The sequence below is a fragment of the Rhinolophus ferrumequinum genome, chromosome 7 (genome assembly GCF_004115265.2).
Source record: "Rhinolophus ferrumequinum isolate MPI-CBG mRhiFer1 chromosome 7, mRhiFer1_v1.p, whole genome shotgun sequence".
NCBI classification, from domain to species: Eukaryota; Metazoa; Chordata; class Mammalia; order Chiroptera; family Rhinolophidae; genus Rhinolophus; species Rhinolophus ferrumequinum.
The window spans coordinates 47,847,443-47,866,564 of NC_046290.1; the positions used below are offsets into that span (position 1 = coordinate 47,847,443).

General features: G+C 37.6%; 1 protein-coding gene across 1 annotated transcript in view; it reads right to left on the bottom strand.

Annotated features, from left to right (window-relative positions):
• Positions 1–4,902: 4,902 nt before the first annotated feature.
• Positions 4,903–19,122, bottom strand: part of ANKRD31 (ankyrin repeat domain 31) — a 130,193-nt gene continuing 115,973 nt past the window's right edge. Inside the window, exons 24-25 of the mRNA XM_033110016.1 lie at positions 15,899–16,001; positions 4,903–5,048 (exon numbers count right to left, since the gene is read on the bottom strand). Of these exons, the coding sequence (XP_032965907.1) occupies positions 4,903–5,048; positions 15,899–16,001 (249 nt within the window). The remainder of the gene's footprint in view (positions 5,049–15,898; positions 16,002–19,122) is intronic.

Genomic DNA, 19,122 nt, shown 5'->3' on the forward strand with positions numbered 1-19,122 from the left:
ACACCATTCTGGGCGTGGTGGTGTTCAGGGAAGGGTTTTTCCCAAAAGATGTGCATTGGAAGAAAATACTTCATTTCTTCTTCTAGTGATGCTTCTTCTAGTTTCTGCATGTAACGGCAGAGCCATCCCTGCACTGTGAGGGCAGCTGGACGGAAGATGGAAACACGACATTGTTGAGTTGAAGAACTGATCAGCCCTCAAGTTCTTACCTTACTGCTTAAATTTTCCTTACTGCTTAAGTTGTTTTGGGTACAGTTTGCTGTTATTGGACTTGAAAACACCCTGATTGCTATTTCTTGACCATCAGTGTGTTCGAGACATTATAGGAAATACAAAGTGTAAAACCCTAAACCTGATCTTAACAAGTTTTCCAGCTACTTGGGGGAGATAAGCCGTGAAAAGAAAACTAATGATACCAAGCAGTACATATTAAGGGCTCGGTTTGGGGGGCCTGAGAAAGCAACACAGGAGGTCACATATGAAGAGAGGGCTCAAAGAATAAGGACAACATATTATAGATGGACAGAGGTGAGAGGGAACATTCCAGGTAGTGTAAACAAATGTAAGGAGAGTCAGGGATTGTATTAGTTTGCTAAGGGTGCCATAACAAAATACCACACTCACTGGGTGGCTTAAGCAACAGAAAAGTATTTGTTATAGTTCTGGAGGGTGGAAGTCCAAGATCAAGGAGTCAGCAGGGTTGAAATAATTCAGAGGCCTCTCTCCTTGGTTTGTAGGCGGCCACCTTTTTGCTTACATGGTCTTTTATGGGCACAGGTGCATCCCTAGGGTCCCTTGGTGTGTCCAAATTTCTTCATACAAGGACAACAAATTGGATTAGGGCCAACTTAACAGCCTTATTTTAATTTAATCACCTCTTTAAAGGCCCTATCTCCAAATACAATTACATTCTGGGGTACTTCAACACATGGATTTTGGACTTCAACACATGGATTTTGAGGGGACACAATTAAGCCCATAACAGGGACCAAAAAAAAAGTTTACGACTGAGTCAAAGGTTAGAGATGATTGGGAAATGCCGCTGGGAGGTTATGTCAGGACCGGAGAGTAGGGGGCCTTGCCTGCTGGGCCTAGATTTTACTTTTGCTACAGCAGGGAAGTAAGGTAGGTCTTTAAGAAGCATAATTTGGCACTGTGTGCTGCAGACTTTTTTTTAGAAGAACTGGGATGATAGAAATGGGATGGGATTGCTGTTACATAGTCTAAATACGCACTGATAAAGGACTGGATTCAGGAGGGGAAGTCAAAGGGATTGAATGAAAGAGAAACTGAGAAGGACAAGATGTACAACGTGGGACAATTAAATTCACGAACTCATCCTAGAAAAAGTGCTACATCCCTCATTGCTGAATATCACTATGGTCACCTTCGAAGTACTCCCCTTGGGAAGCTATGCACTGATGCCAGCACCTAGTCCACCCTTCAAAGCAATTTTGGCTCTTTTTCTGGAATGGCCATCAGAGCTGTCGTAGTATTACCCTTGATGTCCTGAAGGTCATCAAAATATCTTCCTTTCAGTATTTCCTTTATCTTCAGGTAAAGAAAGAAGTCATTGGGGGCCAGATCAGATGAGTAGGGAGGCTGTTCCAACACAGTTATTTGTTTACTGGCTAAAAACTCCCTCACAGACAGCGCCGTGTGAGCTGGTGCATTGTTGTGATGCAAGAGCATGAATTGTTGGCGAAAAGTTCAGGTCATCTAACTTTTTCACACAGTCTTTTCAGTACTTCCAAATAGTAAACTTGGTTAACTGTACAGTTGGTACAAATTCTTAATGAATAATCCCTGATATCAAAAAAAAAGGTTAACAACATCGTTCCAACTAGTTTGTGAACATAATAGTCAGATCTTTGTATGCTTGTACATCCCCAGCAATCGGGCCAGTAGAAACTTGTACTTTAATTAGTCAAGTCTTAAAAGGAAGTATTTTATAATTTTATAAGAGGATTGTCAGGCCTGGACATTGGGGTTCCAGCTTTCTAACATTTAGGATGACCTGTCTGAAAGGGAATAGGTTTCCTTGTTGAGTATGGAGGATCTTGGGGTTGTACCAGAAGTTAGTTTTATAGAAATATCAGGTAGAAGATAGGCTTATTAGATACTCTTGGAGGTCCCTTATACGGCAAGGGTCAGAAGCTTGAGGGTTTCATTTAGAACCCAGAATAGGCAAAACATCTAGACAGCACCCCAAATCGATTGTCCAGTCTTCTGGGCAGGGATGATCTGAGGTAAAACTGTTCTCTGGACCCTATCTCTGGTTGGAGTAGACCCTTTTGCTGTTTAGTTTGGACAATACTCAGCGTGCCTCAGGGCTCTAGGTATTATGTCAGTTTCTAGTTGGTATATAAAATTTTTTTTTTTTTTTTAGAGGAACAGGACTTTATTGGGGAACAGTGTGTACTTCCAGGCCTTTTTTTTTTTTTTTTTTTTTTTCCCAAGTCAAGTTGTTTGCTTTCAATCTTAGTTGTGGAGGGTGCCCTTCAGCTTCAAGTTGTTGTCCTTTCAGTCTTAGTTGTGGAGGGCGCAGCTCAGCTCCAGGTCCAGTTGCCGTTTTCTAGTTGCAGGGGGCACAGCCCACCATCCCTTGTAGGAGTCGAACCGGCAACCTTGTGGTTGAGAGGACGCGCTCCAACCAACTGAGCCATCCGGGAGCTCAGCGGCAGCTCAGCTCAAGGTGCCGTGTTCAATCTTAGTTGCAGGGGCGCTGCCCACCATCCCTTGCGGGACTCGAGGAATTGAACTGACAACCTTGTGGTTGAGAGCCCACTGGCCCATGTGGGAATCGAACCAGCAGCCTTCGGAGTTAGGAGCATGGAGCTCTAACCGCCTGAGCCACCGGGCCGGCCCTGGTATATAAAATTTTTAAACGGGCTTGGAAAATTAAGAATTTGATCACTAAAATAAAAACAAGAATTCTTGTAGTATAAACTTAGAATATATGGTTTTTATAAATTATGATCACTAAATAAAATAACCTGTTTTTTAAGCTATTCTTTTAAAAAGTTTTTAAATTACAAAATAAATGTGTGTGTGTGTGTAAGTTGAAAGTAAACTGCAAAAGTATCCTTCCACCAAGGATTAAGATGCACAAATTAGCAGTTACAAAATAGTCATAGAGAGGTAAAGTACAGCACAGGAAATGTAGTTTGATAATGTTGTAATAACTGTGTATGTGTTGGGGAGTACTAGACTTAAAGGGGTGATCATTTCGTATGTTATATAAATGTCTAATCACTATGTTGTACACCTGAAGCTAATATATGTCAACTGTATTGAAAAAAAAAAATCCTAGGGACCAGAATTGCATAGTTTTATTTGTACCATTCCAGACCTTTTACTCAACATACCCCACCCCACATACTTATACATACAAATACACATTTCTTAGCTTATAAAGTATATATAGCATACATAATATAAATATATGTATATGGCTATGTATATTATACATGCACTCAAACGCATATCATTTTTATTTAACACAACCAGTATTTGCATTGTCTAACGATTTGCATTTTTCACTTACTTATATATACAATTTTCATGTTAGTACCTATATTCCCAAATGCCCCATGTTTTAAATATCTCCTTAAATACTAAAAGCCAAATAGACCACCTCATGTAGATTATTCAAGGATTAGAAAAATAGAGTAGTCTAAGAAAATGATAATGGAATAAAATTCTTGTCAGTTCTCAAATATTACAACATACAGGATTATTCTATCCTGAACATTTTCAATGGATTCTCAAAAGAAGAAAAATAAAATGATCTATTTTATATCTTTATACTTTCATTAATAGGCAAATCTTTCCAGGTATTTTCTTTTCAGATATTTAATATTTTTATCTGAATAGAAAGAACATACACGGTACCAATTTCAAACTTTGGCAAAGGGTACATGTCATTAATAGCCTTCCTTACCCTTCCGTTCCTCAACCTCATAATTTTTTCTCTTCACAGGTAACTCTTAACCAGTTTCTTGTATATTCTAAAGATATTTAACATTGTATATATTTAAAATGCAAAATTATCAAAAAAGCAGCACTATATCGCTTTTCCCCCTTCCTTCCAAATTCTAGCACTTGCTAGAGAAATTTTTATTGGAATTTTGGCTTCTCTACTCAAAGGAGAGAGAAGGGATAGAATTAGGTCACAGAGGCAAGAAGCTTATTTTGGAGCCGGGGATGATGAAAAATAAGTAAAGAATAAGACGGCTATCAAAGCATTAAGACAGACCCTTGGGAAAATTTATAAAGTTCTGGAATATATCTTTCTTAAAAAACAAACAAAAAACCAAAAAACAAACTTCATGAAAATGTAGCAAAGATGAAGTACATCCTATTTAAAATAATCAGCCTCTAAGTCTACACTTGATTCATCTTTTCTGTTCTAAGATTCATCACAGTTGCAATTCTATCTATGCTAAATTTTAAGGAACTTAAACATCTTTCAAAATTTCAAATTTTGATTCCAAGATAAATTTCAAAGTAAATTGGGAAAACTGTTGGGACTTTAAGTTCTTGTTTTAATTAGCTTCATTTTCCAGACCAATCATCACTCTTATTAGTATCCTTACTTCCCTTAAGGGATAATAACTGTTATTTTATAAAGGTAGAGGTGTTGATCGAAAGATTAGTTTTAAGTTTATGTTAGTAAAAAGAAAGCCACAGAGTCAATATGGCTTATTTCAAAAATGCTTTTATTTCAATGGCAAAAAAGTATCTTGCTTCAATAGTTGAAGAGTTATATTTTTTCTTCCAACAGTAAACACACATCTTAAGTGCATGTTAAAATAGGCCTACCACACTACAGAAGATGAAATGTGAATGTTAGTTAATAATATGAACACATACTTAATAAACTATTAAGAAAACAAGGCTTTAGAACGTTAGCTCCTCACATTCCACATAGAACTTCCAATGCTGATCCATTATATGGCATGGGAGAAATTCTTGATTGCTGACTAATAGTATTTCATTTATTTGTAGATAATGTGGGATGCTCTGCATTGACTCTCTGGAAGTTCCTGTTTAAAGAAGTATAAATAAATTAAAAACTGCCTTTAAAAAAATAAGATTTAAAGGTACTTATTGCAAATCCTAGACCCTAGTCAAGTCTATGAGCACACATACCGTGTTTCTCCGAAAATAAGACCTGACTGGAAAATAAGCTCTAGCATGATTTTTCAGGATGACATCCCCTGAACATAAGCCCTAATGCATCTTTTGGAGCAAAAATTAATATAAGACCTGGTCTTATTTTCAAGGAAACATGGTAACAGGCTTTCTCACCAGGTCATTCCTCTCTCACTCCATTTTCTATACCAGAGATAAGCTGTAAATCAGCTTTGGCTGATCTTGGGAGAAAGAAGCCTGTTTACAGTCTGGAAGTCAATGACCCTAAAACTGGTTTCTTACCTCCCTGACTGGCTGAGAGACTCCTTTGTCAGCGGGCTATGTGAGCTATACATTATTCAGCAAACTGCATCTCATGGCACAGCTAGCACCAATATGGTGTGATCTTTGCCAGGCAGCTTCGGTTAGACATACCATACAGTCCAAGAGCTTTATCCATAATTCTAAGCAATACAAATGTTCACATAATTACACATCTGTGTGGGCACCTGGTGCTTTTGATGCCTAGTATCTATTTATCCTTTAAATGGCAACCCCACCTTAATTTGCCGCTGGAGAACCACCCTTTCCCCCACACTTGGCCCATGTGAAATTGTTCTCAGCCCCCTGATTTATTTATATCTAAGCCAATCAGTGAGCAGGCATGGATTCCGGAATGAAAACATGACCCATTTAGAGTGAGGTGAGATTCAAGAGATCTTTGTCGGGTCTTCTGGGAAAGAGTCACATCCATATTCTTCCCCCCTGAACTTGAACCTGGAAACAGGTAGCTTTGGGATGATGAGAGGAGACTGTTGGGATGCAACTGAGAAATGGAAAACAAGAGAAACTGGGTGCTAGTCATGCTGTTTGAACCCTGGATTAAGACTGAAGACCTATTCCTGGTCTTTCATGTACATGAATCAATAGAATTCCTTTTTTGGGGTAGAGGGTTAAGCCAATCTGATTTGGGTTTTACAGTGTCACAACCCAAAGAATTTTAACTTTTTTATACATAGTCCATATAAAAACAGAATAATTCTCTTATTAGCAGCCTTGTTTTGTAGATTTTCTGGAACAAGGTTATCTCACAAAAGTTCGAGGTGAGGAGCGTTCTTCTTTCAGAAAAAAAGAAACCCCACAGAAATAAGACTTTAAATGTTAAATTCATTTCATTAAGGTTAGCTTAGTTTCATCACAGCAAGGATGAGATGCACAGAAAACCTACTGTCTTCCCACGAGTAGGCTTTGCCTCAAAAGTCAGACCTAAATACAGGCCCCTGTAAGCGAGGACCAGGAGCGCATGAGGGGCTTCCTCTTACTGGTAACAAGAAACCATCACCATAGGGTTCACAGAGAGAAGATCACCAACAAAACCACATAATGGTAGGCGGTAGCTCCAGAGGAGGCAACAACGCCCATCTTCCCAACGGATATGCTGGAAACAGAGGGGCCCAATCTTGGGATGCTTGAGATGACGTAACAAAATTGTTAGGAAAACAGCACTTTCAGGTAAGTATTTGTTTTCAATAAAACAATGCGAATGTTAACCAGTTTTGTCCTTTTGCCTTACCATTCCCATCATCTATCTTTGGCAAGAGAAAATACCACGTATCTTTCTGTAAAACTGTAAAGTGTTATTCAATATTACTTTACACTCTAAATTAGCTTTGTTCAGAGATGAACCTGGGCTTTCTCTCTCCCTTACAGGCTGTAATGAATTAAGAGAAAAGGACCATTTTAGACCCACCTCCTCTTTTTTGGCGGGGCTGACCTTGTTACGAAGGTCAGTAGTGTGTGATGATTTTGATTTACTGTATCATTCTCAACAGGTTAGCCATGATACCTCCTAGACTTAAGTGGTTGACATTCTATTAGTAGCCCTGCATCTGGCTTCTCTTTCAAAGGAACACGGAGGGCATGGAAGCCCAAATCCCACCCCCATCTCCACTCAAGTTCACTGGCAGCATATTACATTTCTCAATTTCCTGCAAACAGAGGACTTTAGGAAAATGGCAGGTGGCGTCTCAGTAGCCATTTCTTGGGCAAACCCATGGACATGAAGCTCTGGGAATATGCATATCACATCACAAAACATAGCATTAAGACCATCTCCTAGTTCATTACAGAACAGCTTCCTTTCCATAATGGTCAGACAGGAAGGAAAAAAAGGCCAATCCTCACAAAACACCTATTCTCATCACCTTGACCTCTCACCATCTTCTGCTGCCTTTTCCTTCTCCTCTACCACCTCTGCTGTACTAGGTATCTCTGAACTCCGTCCACCATGGGCGTTCCTACCCATTTCATTCCCGCCAGTGCTGCCACATACTGTGTGCTTTCCCAGGATCCTGCACCTTTAGCTGGCTGACCACAATTTCCTTTGTTGTTATCCACAAGAAAATTCCCAATGTATCTGTGGGGTGGGGGACAAACATAACAAAAAACACACACGTACTGAAGCTGAGCTAAACAGAATAATCCCATGTAAGGAAATGTAAGAATACAGCCAATTGATTGCAAATTTATAATCCCAGTTTGAATTAAATTTTAATTAACTATACAATTGCTAGGTTATTTTATTACATAATAGTACAAGCTTCAAAATTATTGGAATAATTCCAGGCAAATAACATTCAACGAAGATAGAGCCAAAGAACTTCACTAACTTTTCTTCTTTTTCTGAAGGTGAGCAAAGCTTTGCTCCATGTCTCTCTCTCTCTCTCTCTCTCTCTCTCTCTCTCTCTCTCTCTCTCCATATATATATATATATATATATATATATATATATATATATATATATATGTATATATATACCTGAAAGCATGAATGCTAGTATATATTAGGTTGGTGCAAAAGTAATTGCAGTTTAAAAGGTTAAAAATAACTGTAAAAACCGCAATTACTTTTGCATCAACCTAATATTTTAAAAATTGTTTGCTTTTTCTTTTTAAAAAAATTAAACATACATGTAGTGTACTTACTATACCTACTTTAAATAAATGAAAATATATTGTGGATTCTATTATCAGTCTTTTGAGAAATAAACAATAAGCTGTAACTACTGTAGCCAAGGGCACAGTTCTAGAACTGAAGTTCTTTTCTGCAGGCCCTGATCTGGATTCACTCTGTAGCATATTCTGGGATGTGTCTGCTGGCTTGAGGGCTTGTGTAGCTGAGTTTTTAATGTTTTACCTGTGTATATGCATGGAATGTGGCCTTTCCCCCACCTTCTGCCTGTCCTGCCTCTCCCTCCTGCTCAGGTAATCAATGATAACAATCCAGAATATATCACATCCTTCTGTGATTTCTTTCTGTGCTCTAATAATATCACAGTTGCCCAGCACTTTTTAATACTTTACTCCTTGCACAACTATGTGAGACAAGAAAAGGAAAAAATCCAATTAGTTAGAAAACAGATTTAGATTTTATTTTCTTGATTTAATAATTCACTTATAGTACTCAGTATACTCATGGTTACTTAATGTTACTTAACAGGTTTCACAAAATATAGACACTTAAACAAAAAAGAAAACTGAACAATCCAGTCTGTGCTCTTACTTCAACCCTTACAACCCTCACCAAGCTTTGGGCCAGCGGGAGAGATGGGAACAGGTAAAGCGACTGAGAAGGATACACCTGGAAGATTTGCCTCCAAACTGCAAGTTCCCAAACACTGAAGTTTTTCTTCTACTCTAGCCCTGCCAGTCATGTTGGAGGTAGGGAGTTGAGAGAGGGAATGAAGCAGCAAGACTCAGATATCACATGTTTAATTGAATATCTTTATAGGAGATGATTTTACTTGGGGTCCATTAGTAATTGTCATTGTTCCATGAAAACACCTTAGAAAAACTAAGCTGTTGTGATCTGCAGAAATAGAAACTGACAGGTAAGACACTGTAATACTAGGAATACACACAAATACATAGACTTAAGCAGTCTGACATATCTACTATTTAGTTTTTCCAGTCCTCTCTGTGGGGAGGATTAAGTGGAATAGTGCTTGGACATCTAGTTCTGCTTAAGGGGCCAGACATCTTCTGGTTCTAGAGCCTAAAAGAAACAGGAGGACTTAAGAGGATTAAAAATGAGGCTCTACAACCGAAAGAATTTTTGTGAATGAGAAATTAGAACCCTGAGAAGTAGTTAACTTAAACCCTTCTTTGGTCAAGTAATTGCCATCTTCTTTGTAATGATAACCATGGACATCTACTTGCAGCTTTGTGACAAAGAATTTTTCCATTAGGGACCATAGTAAAGACCACCAATCTACCCCACTGACGGACAGAAACCGTTCTCCATTTAATTTTCACATTTACTTGAAGTAGATTCCATAGGCAAAATCAGTGGCCTCTGAGATCTGAAAATAAAATTTCTAAACAGTAGCATATTTAGCAGCCCAGTACAACCAGGAAAATAGCCATTTACATGGACATTTGGCTCTGCTTGTCCCTCATCTCCAACAAGAGCTGCACAGCTAAGGAGCCATTCTGCTCATGCACAAGTAGGGAGAAATAAATCTTCCTCAAGTAGTATCACCAATTATTAGCTATTCTGTACCAGTATACTTAAATTGAATTGCTAGCTTCATCACCAGGCAAAAGAAATGGGCTCATGCAACCATTCATGTTATCTAGTTGCCCAAATTAGCACTTCAAAAATGACAATTAGGTTAAAATATTTTTAACTTTTCTTCTTCTTTTTCCTCTATTTAAAAAAAATTTCCATTAGTAGATCAAAAGTAAAAATAATTAGATTTGTTATTTTAACTGATGGTTTACTTCTGAAATATCACTGACCTATAAACTCTTTTCATTTAACCCATTTTACCTCTTTGGCTCTGAATTTCATCATCTGTAAAACAGGCTCAAGATTAGTTGATATGTAAGGTTCACTTTTAACTAAGATTATTGAACTCAGACTTCTAGAACCCATTCTTACAAACTAAGCATTCTGCATTTCATTAGAATTATGGGATGAAACTTTGCTTACTCTATTTATATTGCTTACTCTATTTATAAATGGAAAAAGAACATACTTATATGTATGTTCTCATTCTAGATTAGAAATATAATTCCAATCAAAGGCAAAATGATTAAGAATTACTTTAATAGATTGTAAAACTACAATCTGGGGGAAAAATTCTATCATGGCTACTTAAATACAAAGCTGAATGCCTTTTAAAAATAAGGGGATGCTAAAGGATAAGTATGGTGATGGAGTATTATATGATTTGATATTTAAAACTAAATGAATAATTTGATATAGATCCACATTGACAAGATCAAAAGCTGTCTGTGAAACTATACTAGAATCAAGAAATAAAGTTGAATATTATATTTTGAATTTTAAAACTACTTAAGCCCTCATTCTTCGGGGAAAACTAAAATTGAATAGGTGGTTCCTTAAGCTGAATTGGGTTTGAGGTACTTAATTTTACAAGTAAAGTGTGGTCTTTTGTGCCTTTGTTGTACAGACATGAATCCTGAATTCTACTAAAAAGAAGCTATGACATGGCCTAATGTATGTAAATAATCAGGCAGAAGGCCTGGCATATGGCAGGTGCTCAACAGATAGTTTTCGTCTCTTTCTTCCCCATCAGTAGCTGTATCCTCCACTTTATGAATTAGGTCAAAGGAGTATTAATCATGATATAAGTATGAAAACAATTATGATGAAAATAATGAAAAAGAATCAAGAGTTGTAAATAGGAGCTGAAATAAACACCGTCTGTTCTGTTATCAGGCACCCATCTTCCTTGGGTGTTTAAGGTTTAAGAAGTTCTTAACCACATAAAACAGAAGCACCTGTGAATGTTTGTGCTATACTACTTATACTTTTACACAGAAATGAAGCACAAAAACATCACCAAAATGATGAAAACTCTTTAGTCATTTATTTACAACAGATTACCAGTAAGAACCATTTTTATTAAAAACAAAAGAGAGCATGTTCTATTTTCCAATGAACAAAAGATGTTAGGCCCCATGAAAGAAAATTCTATAATTAGTGTGCATTAAATGATGGCTTGGGAAAAAAAAGATTTCAGGAAGACACTCTCTTTTTTTTTTTTTCTCTTAGATGAATACATTTAGCCAAATGTGTTTTGAGTGTTTTGGTACTCTGGTAACAGGGACATAAATACATAAAATTGGCTTTCCAGGTAAACAAATAGTAAAATGTAATAGTATATTAACAGAATGTTGTTGTTTTATTAAAGAACTTTGTGAAAAATATGTCGATATGTCTGTACATGGCAATCAGAAATTATGTAGAAGTTCGGGAATGTTCATTTTTTCCTCCTTCCTAATTATACTGAAATATCGGTGAAGAGTCCCTGAATAACACAGAAGAGGAACTATAGCCAAGCAGGCAGCAGGAGAGAGGCTTGGGATGAAGTTGCGAAGTTTCAAAGGAAAATGTACCATAAACTCACTCCATTTTAAAGCTTAAAAAAGACGTTAGAGATTGGTGCTTCAGAGATTTCATCAACAGAATTTCATTTTTAAAGGTTTGTGTTTATGTATTGAAAATCCTGGATTAGAAACAACATATACCCTCAAATTTGTTAATATACTAAATTTTAACGCTCGAGTCCATCAATAGACTGACTTGAGTTACCAATTTAACTAGTTTTTGTGTGGAACTCAGAATAAAGCTCTTCCGTCATCTCTGATTCATTGAAGAAAGTTTTAAATGACAAGATTAAAACCTTTTATCACATCTTCATGACTCAGGACTTTCTTGATACTGTGTATCCAAAATGATATGTAGAAATAAAGTGAATATTAAGGTTGCTGCTATTTGTCCCACAAAATGTCAATATATATAATCTTATTAAAGAAGTTTAGGAAATATTGGTTATCAAATATTGGTTATCATATTTCTTTATGATTTCTCATAAAGAGGGGGAGAAAGAGGGAAGGGTGAGACAGTTCTCTTAAAATTTCTGTTTGAGATAATGTGAAGGGCCATCACACATATTTCACATTTAGATGCAGAAAATTCGATAAATAAGATAATATTAACTAATCAAAATCCCATTTACCATTTGTTGAATTCTTCACCACAAATTCCATTATAGCCTGTGAGATCTAGTCATGTTCACCTACCGTGTTTCCCCGAAAATAAGATCTAGCCGGACAATCAGCTCTAATGTGTCTTTTGGAGCAAAAATTAATGTAAGACCCGGTCTTATAAGACCGGGTATAATATAATACAACATAAAATAACATAATATAACATAACATAACATAATATAATAAAATAAATGTAATATAATGCTGGATCTTATATTAATTTTTGCTCCAAAAGACCCATTAGAGCCGATTGTCTAGCTAGGTCTTATTTTCGGGGAAACAGGGTATTAAGACAGCCAATCATTGGGCAACCGGATGGCTCAGTTGGTTAGAGCATGAGCTCTGAACAATAGGGTTGCTGGTTTGATTCCCACATGGGCCAGTAAGCTGCGCCCTCCACAACTAGATTGAAGGACAACGACTTGGAGCTGATGGGCCCTGGAGAAACACACTGCTTCCCAATATTCCCCAAATAAAAATTTTTAAAAAAAGACAGTCAATTGCAAGTAAGTCCAGTTTTAAAATAGCAGTCCTTTGGATCATAGTCATTCATTCATTCATTCATTCATTCATTCATTCAATAAATATTGTTCAGTGAAGCTACTGTGTGCCAGGCATTGAGAAATAGAAGACCCCATCAAAGTCCCTCTAAACTCAAAAGATCTTCTCAGTCTATCAGGGGATTAAAACTAGGTAACCAGCAATTATTTATACTGTAGAGTTATATGTATAAGATTTGACCATCTATTTGCACAATAGTATGTTAGAATCTATACACTTCTTATAAAAGTAAATGAAATTGAAGTTTCTCTCTTTTTTTACACCTTGTCCAAATTTCATTTTTCCATCACCTATTTGCTTGATTCCTATACTGGGTAATCTAAACAAGGCACGTCTGAAAATGAAAGAGAGTGCTACTAATAATTGTGCTGGATTAGGGACTGCCCTGGTCAAACCGGAATGCATGGGAAATTCTAGTTAGGGGGACTGTAAATAGCTCTTTCTAGTTCCCCTTATGCCAAAAAAAACCCCACTATTCTGAAGTGTGTGATCAACAAGAGTGCAAGAGAACAGATTCTGTTCATGATCTGATGTAGGCTGATAAAATCCACAGGGTTTATTTTTCCTTCAGAGCCATGGCTTCCAGGACCACATTCTGATATGCAAAAGAGGGAGAAAGATTCTGTCCTGAACGCTTTACTTGTAATAGGGTTAGTTTACACACTTTTTTTTTCTAACTTGCCAGGTCCTCGGGTTTCTGTCAGGTACCACAAAACCAGATACAAAAGAACCCTAGATCAAGAAGGTTCAAACAGAACTCTAACAGCAGCCCAGAGAACGCCAGCAGGGAACTGGGATTCCTAGTCCCAGATTAAGGCGGCAAGAAACTAGTTGGCATACTGGCACCTTCATATTTCTCAAATTTACATTGATAGTTTTTGAAATATCTGAAGGAAAAGAAAATTAGTATTTCTAGAAAAAAATTAGTAACAGGAAACTGTTTATATCTGCAGACAACAGAAGTAGCCATTCAGAACCCATTTTTTATTTCGTGCTCACTTAGCAGGGGAATTGTGAGCCCGCTGAGGAAGGCTGGGGTTGGAAATGCTTGCCTAGAACTAGAAAAATCTGAGGAGCAGGTAGCCCTTGTGATATAAGGAAGAACTTTTCTTTCTGCTTTGACTCTTGAGGTTAGCATCTAGGAGGAGAAACAGTTTGCTTGACTTTTCTTCAAGTAAGAGAGTATGTGTGTGTGTGTGTGTGTGTGAGAGAGAGAGAGAGAGAGAGAGAGAGAGAGAGAGAGAGAGAGAGAGAGAGCACTAGAGCAAGAGTGAAAGAGAGAGCGAGAGAGAATGTGTGGGCACTACAGTGGGTGTTCTTTGGAATCAAAGTGAAGGGCTAAAGATATCAAGAGTTTTCGAATTACTGTCTGCATAAGAAATCAAGTACTTCTAGACATTCAAAGTCTATAGCCAGGCTGTCTGCGTAAGAATCACTTTGAAAAATTCAGGTTCCTGGACCCTACTCCAAGATTCGATTAGGTAGATTTGCAGTCAGGGTTAAGAACCAAAGACCACGAATTACTACAAAAACTCCTTTCAGTTTCTTAAGCCCTGTAACTTCTCTATAATAGTTTTACCAGATCTGTTTCCCTCAAAAGATAAAAAGCACATTTGAGGCTGTTAAAATGCCTCCTATTCTAAAGTCAGTTTTGGAGACAAAGAAGGACCCTAAGAGGTTAGGGTGGATTAGGTATCAAGTTAGGAGAGAAAAGGACTTTGAGTTATTGGGGTTTGTTGTCAGGAAGGGAAAAACCCTGGAGTGACTGGTTAGGGGCTTGGTGATAATAATCCCTGCTTGGTTCTTGACTCTGGTAATCGCAGTTATTTTTATTATTGTTGTTGTTGTTGTTGTTGCTGTTGTTGTTTTGTATCTCCTCTCTATGTTATCCCCAACTAGTCTGAGACAGACACTGGAGAAAAAAAAGAGGGGGCGCTATAGCAGAGAAGCGTAATATAACATTAATTATGTCTGTTTTTCAAAAATGTGCGCTGCCCCTTCCAACATCATTTCAAAATCTGCTGCTAACTGGTGAAGACTACATTCTCTTCAGTTTTCCCAGGCTAAGGTTTATTTCATCAGACAAAGCACATTTGTTTACATCAATAAGCACATTTATTTTAATACGCTTTTAGAAAATATGGAAAACCAAATCATGCCTGGAGGAATGAAAAAAATACCATTTTTTTCCCTTTTCTATGATGCTTAAAAAAAATCTATCCAAAGTAAATACAGCATATATCCAGAGAAAGAAATTGTGAGGGAAGGTGCCATTTCTTAAATTCTCCTAGAATCAAATGTGGTTAAAAATGGAGTGCTGTAAACAAACCAACAAACAAATAATAACAAGTGTTGGGGGCTATGGAGAAACTGGAACCCTTGAACATTGCTGGTGGGAATGTAAAATGGTTCAGTTGCTGTGGAAAACAGTTTGTTCCTCAGAAAGTGAAACATATAATTACTACATGATACAGCAATTCCACTGATAGGTATATACCCAAAATAACTGAAAACAGGTACCCAAACAAATGTATGTATACATGTGTTCATAGCAGCATTATTTCCAATAGCCAAAAAGTAGAAACAACCCAAATGTTCATCAAAGAACGAATAAACAAATTGTGGTACACACACACACACACACACACACACACACAGAGGAATATTATTCAGCCATAAAAAGGAATGAAATACCGACAGATATTACAATGTGGATGATCCTTGAAAGCATTATGCTGAGAGAAAGATGCCAGACACAAAAGGTTATATACTGCATCATTCCATTTATGTGATATATTGAGAAAAGGCAAATCCATACAGACAGAAAGCAGACAGGTCGTTCCCAGAGACTGTGGGTAGGGTAGAGAATGGGGAGTAACTGCTGAGTGGGTATGGGGTTTCTTTTCAGGGTGATGAAAGTACTCTGGAATTACACAGAGGTGGTGGTGGTACAAAATTGTGAATGTACTGAATGCCACTGATGTGTTCACTTTAAAATGGTTATTTGAATACTATGTACATTTCACCTGAATGAAAAAAAGACCAAAAAAAAAAAAAAGGTTCCCAGTAGGTTTAGGTGTATTTTTCCCGTAACTAAGAAATGGGTGTTAGTTTACACATACCTGGAAGACAGGATGGATGTTGCTGAGGTACCAAATTGGATTCTGGAGGTATGGGTACTTCTTCAGAAACATACTTTAAAAGCTCCTTCCCCAGATATGTTACCTGCACATCATTAAGCACAGAATTTAAAAATCATACATTTTATAAAGAGCAAAATGTAACTTTGGTAAAGTATTGATTGTTATATATTATATATCGGCAAACTATAGCCCACAGCCTAATCTGGCTGCCACCTTTTTTTGTAAATAAAGTTTTATTAGAACACAGTGAACCCATTCATTTATTTAACATCTATGGCTGCTTTTGTGCTACAATAGGATGGAGTAGTTGCAACAGAGACCATATACCCATTAAGACTGAAGTATTTATTACCTGGCTCTTTACAGGAAAAATTTGTTGACTCCTGTTATATATCATTAATTCTCTCATCCATTCACTTATTCAACAACCATTAATCCAGCACTTGCTACTTTATAATTTTTTTAAATGTTGCATTAATACAATAAAGCCATAAGGGTAATGGTACTTTTCAAAAACTCAAGATACTTAACTGATTAGATTAGTAACATTTTGGGTCTATACATCCATGTTTTTTGTTTTGGTTTATTTGTGAACTTAGCTATTGTTTATCAGCCCAAAAACTTGGAGCCCAGAAATAATCTACACATGAATGGGCTGGGCTGAGGCGGACTGGCAAACACCCAGCAGAAATGTTCTGGGCCTGAATGTCTTTGGGTTCTCCATGCTTAGCTATCGGGCAGTCTGATAACATATCCCCGGAACCAGGCGCGCTGTAGTAAGCCGTCAAGTCGCAAGTCCAACATCCCTTCCTCCAGGATGCCGTCCTATGGTCTTTAAGCTCAAGTAATGACTCCCTCCTCTAGGCTCCCGTAACTTCTGTGCTTCTATTTCTGTCAAGGCACTTATCACATGTAAATGAAATCATGTGTTAATGTATCTGTTTCCATTAACCTGTAAGCTTCTTGAAGACAGAGTCTGTGCCATGTTCATTTTTATACCCTGGTACTTCACACAGTGCCTGATAAAACTGAAAACAAAACAAAACAAAAAACCTCTGAAGTCCCAGCTCCTAAGCAAGATTCTTAAATTCTCTGAATCTCAGTTTGTGCATTTGGCAAACAAGTACCTCCAGCTTATTAAGTTGTGGTGAGATTAAAATAGGTAACGTATGAAAGCATTTGGCATACTGCCTGAGTAGTCAATAAATGCTCGTTGTTGAACAGAGCGAGGAAGGCCTAGGGATTTGGAAGGGTTAGGCACCCTTTGGGCTCAATCTCATGGCCCAGCAAAGCCTGGAACGGAAATGAAACAGACCTCTTCACTTGCCATGAAAGGAGAAGCAAGGCCGCAAATGCCATCCGTCAGTTCTCCAAACAAATAACAATTAGAAACAATGGATTTTGTTCATGTTATGCCCTGAAAATATACACTACACCTTGTGTGCTCATCAATGTGTGCGCTCAGTATGTTTTCACTTGTATCTCAGACTTAAAGTACATTTTTATCAGTCAGTATATATAAGGTAATGTAAAGTGGTAAAATTGTACCTTATCAGCCTTAGAGATCATAAACGTACTACTAGGATAATCCAGACACACAAAGAACACAGCTTTAAGAAAATCCAGAGTTAAAAATCGATTTTCCACAAGGTAGGAGTGATTTATTGAGCAAGGATAGTAATGAATGGATCTCTAAATGAATAGGCACTACGCAGGTCACTTCTGGAAACTGTCCATTTCATAATAGTGCCTGTGCTCCAGCTGGCTAAAGCGTAAGGGCAAACAGTCCTCGTTTGTGCCTGGATGAAATCTCATTAGATGCAGATCATACGCATGCTCTGACAGAGGCATGTGGGAAGAGCTACACACAGATTCTGGGGGCTTGGACTCCATGCCCTCCAGCCACCTCAGCAACTTCCCCATCCAATACCCATTCTGGTGAAGGGCAGTTAATGGGATGGCTCCTTCTCCCAGAGGAGGACAAGTAAGAGAGTCAGAGCTTAGGGTAAGGTGTGTTCTGTGAGGATATCTGTAGGTCGTTGTGTTCTTGCTTTTCTAAAAGGTAGAAGTGCAGAAGTGCTTCATCCTAAGCTCTTACAGCAGAAACCCATTATTCCTCAGAAGTCAGTCTATAATGATTCCCTAATATCATACTTAGGGAAGAAGTGGGGTCTGGGGGGGGTGTGTATGTGCATGTTTGGGTGGATGGATGACTCAGCCAGCCACTATTTTGGAAATGTAGTTAATGAACCAAGTGAAATTATCAATTAACTTTGTCTTGGTTAGGTCTCTGAAGAAATAAAGTGCAGTATATCAAATGTCATTAATTGCAGTAACAAATGTTTCTTCATACCTTAGGTACTAATATGCATCAAGAAAAAATACAAAACATAACCTGTCTTTGAATATTAAAGAGGTGTCCAAGAATTTGTTTCCCTGCTGGGACTCCATTTTATTTGAAAGTGCCAGTCCATTTCTCGTATGGGTTCAGAAAAACCATTTGTTGGTACTGACTAATGGGAATCTGTTCATAGATGCTCAGATGACTGTTTTAATTCCGTTTCAAGTTTTAAGAAGCAAGTCAATAAATTTTCACTATCCCAAGAGGAAAAAAGAGGAAAGGATAATGTTATTTTTGTTTTTATCTCAGCGGAGGGAAATGGCAAAAAAAATAAGAAAACTGTAGGTTTTCTTTTAAATTCACTATATCATATAAAAACACATTTTAGCTAAGAAAATTAAAATATTTCTCAAGGAATTCAGAAGACAAGACAGAAAGTATTAACAAAGTGTACTAACTGCCTTGGAAGAGCTGAGTCTCTGGACCTGATGGTTTCTGAGTGCTATTCACCACCTCCTCCCAACCACCATCCTAGAACCTCCCCTTCTCCGTCTGCTTCCCTCAGACACTCTATGCAGTTAGAGGCCAGAGAAGGGCAGTAGGCCTTTCACATTGTCTTTAGAATTCATACCCCCTGAATATTTGTATTTTAGAAGCACCCACATCTCCAACCATCTCCTCTTGAGTAGAAGCTGAGCTCACAGGAGATTAAGTTAAGACACATTGAGAGTGTAATGAATTGACTGAATGAAGCTGTCTGTCCAGATCAACCATTTCTATCAGTTTCTATATTCCTACCTCAACTTTTCCATATCTTGGTATTCCTAATCAAGATGGTGGAAGAAATTTTTTTAGAAAGTGT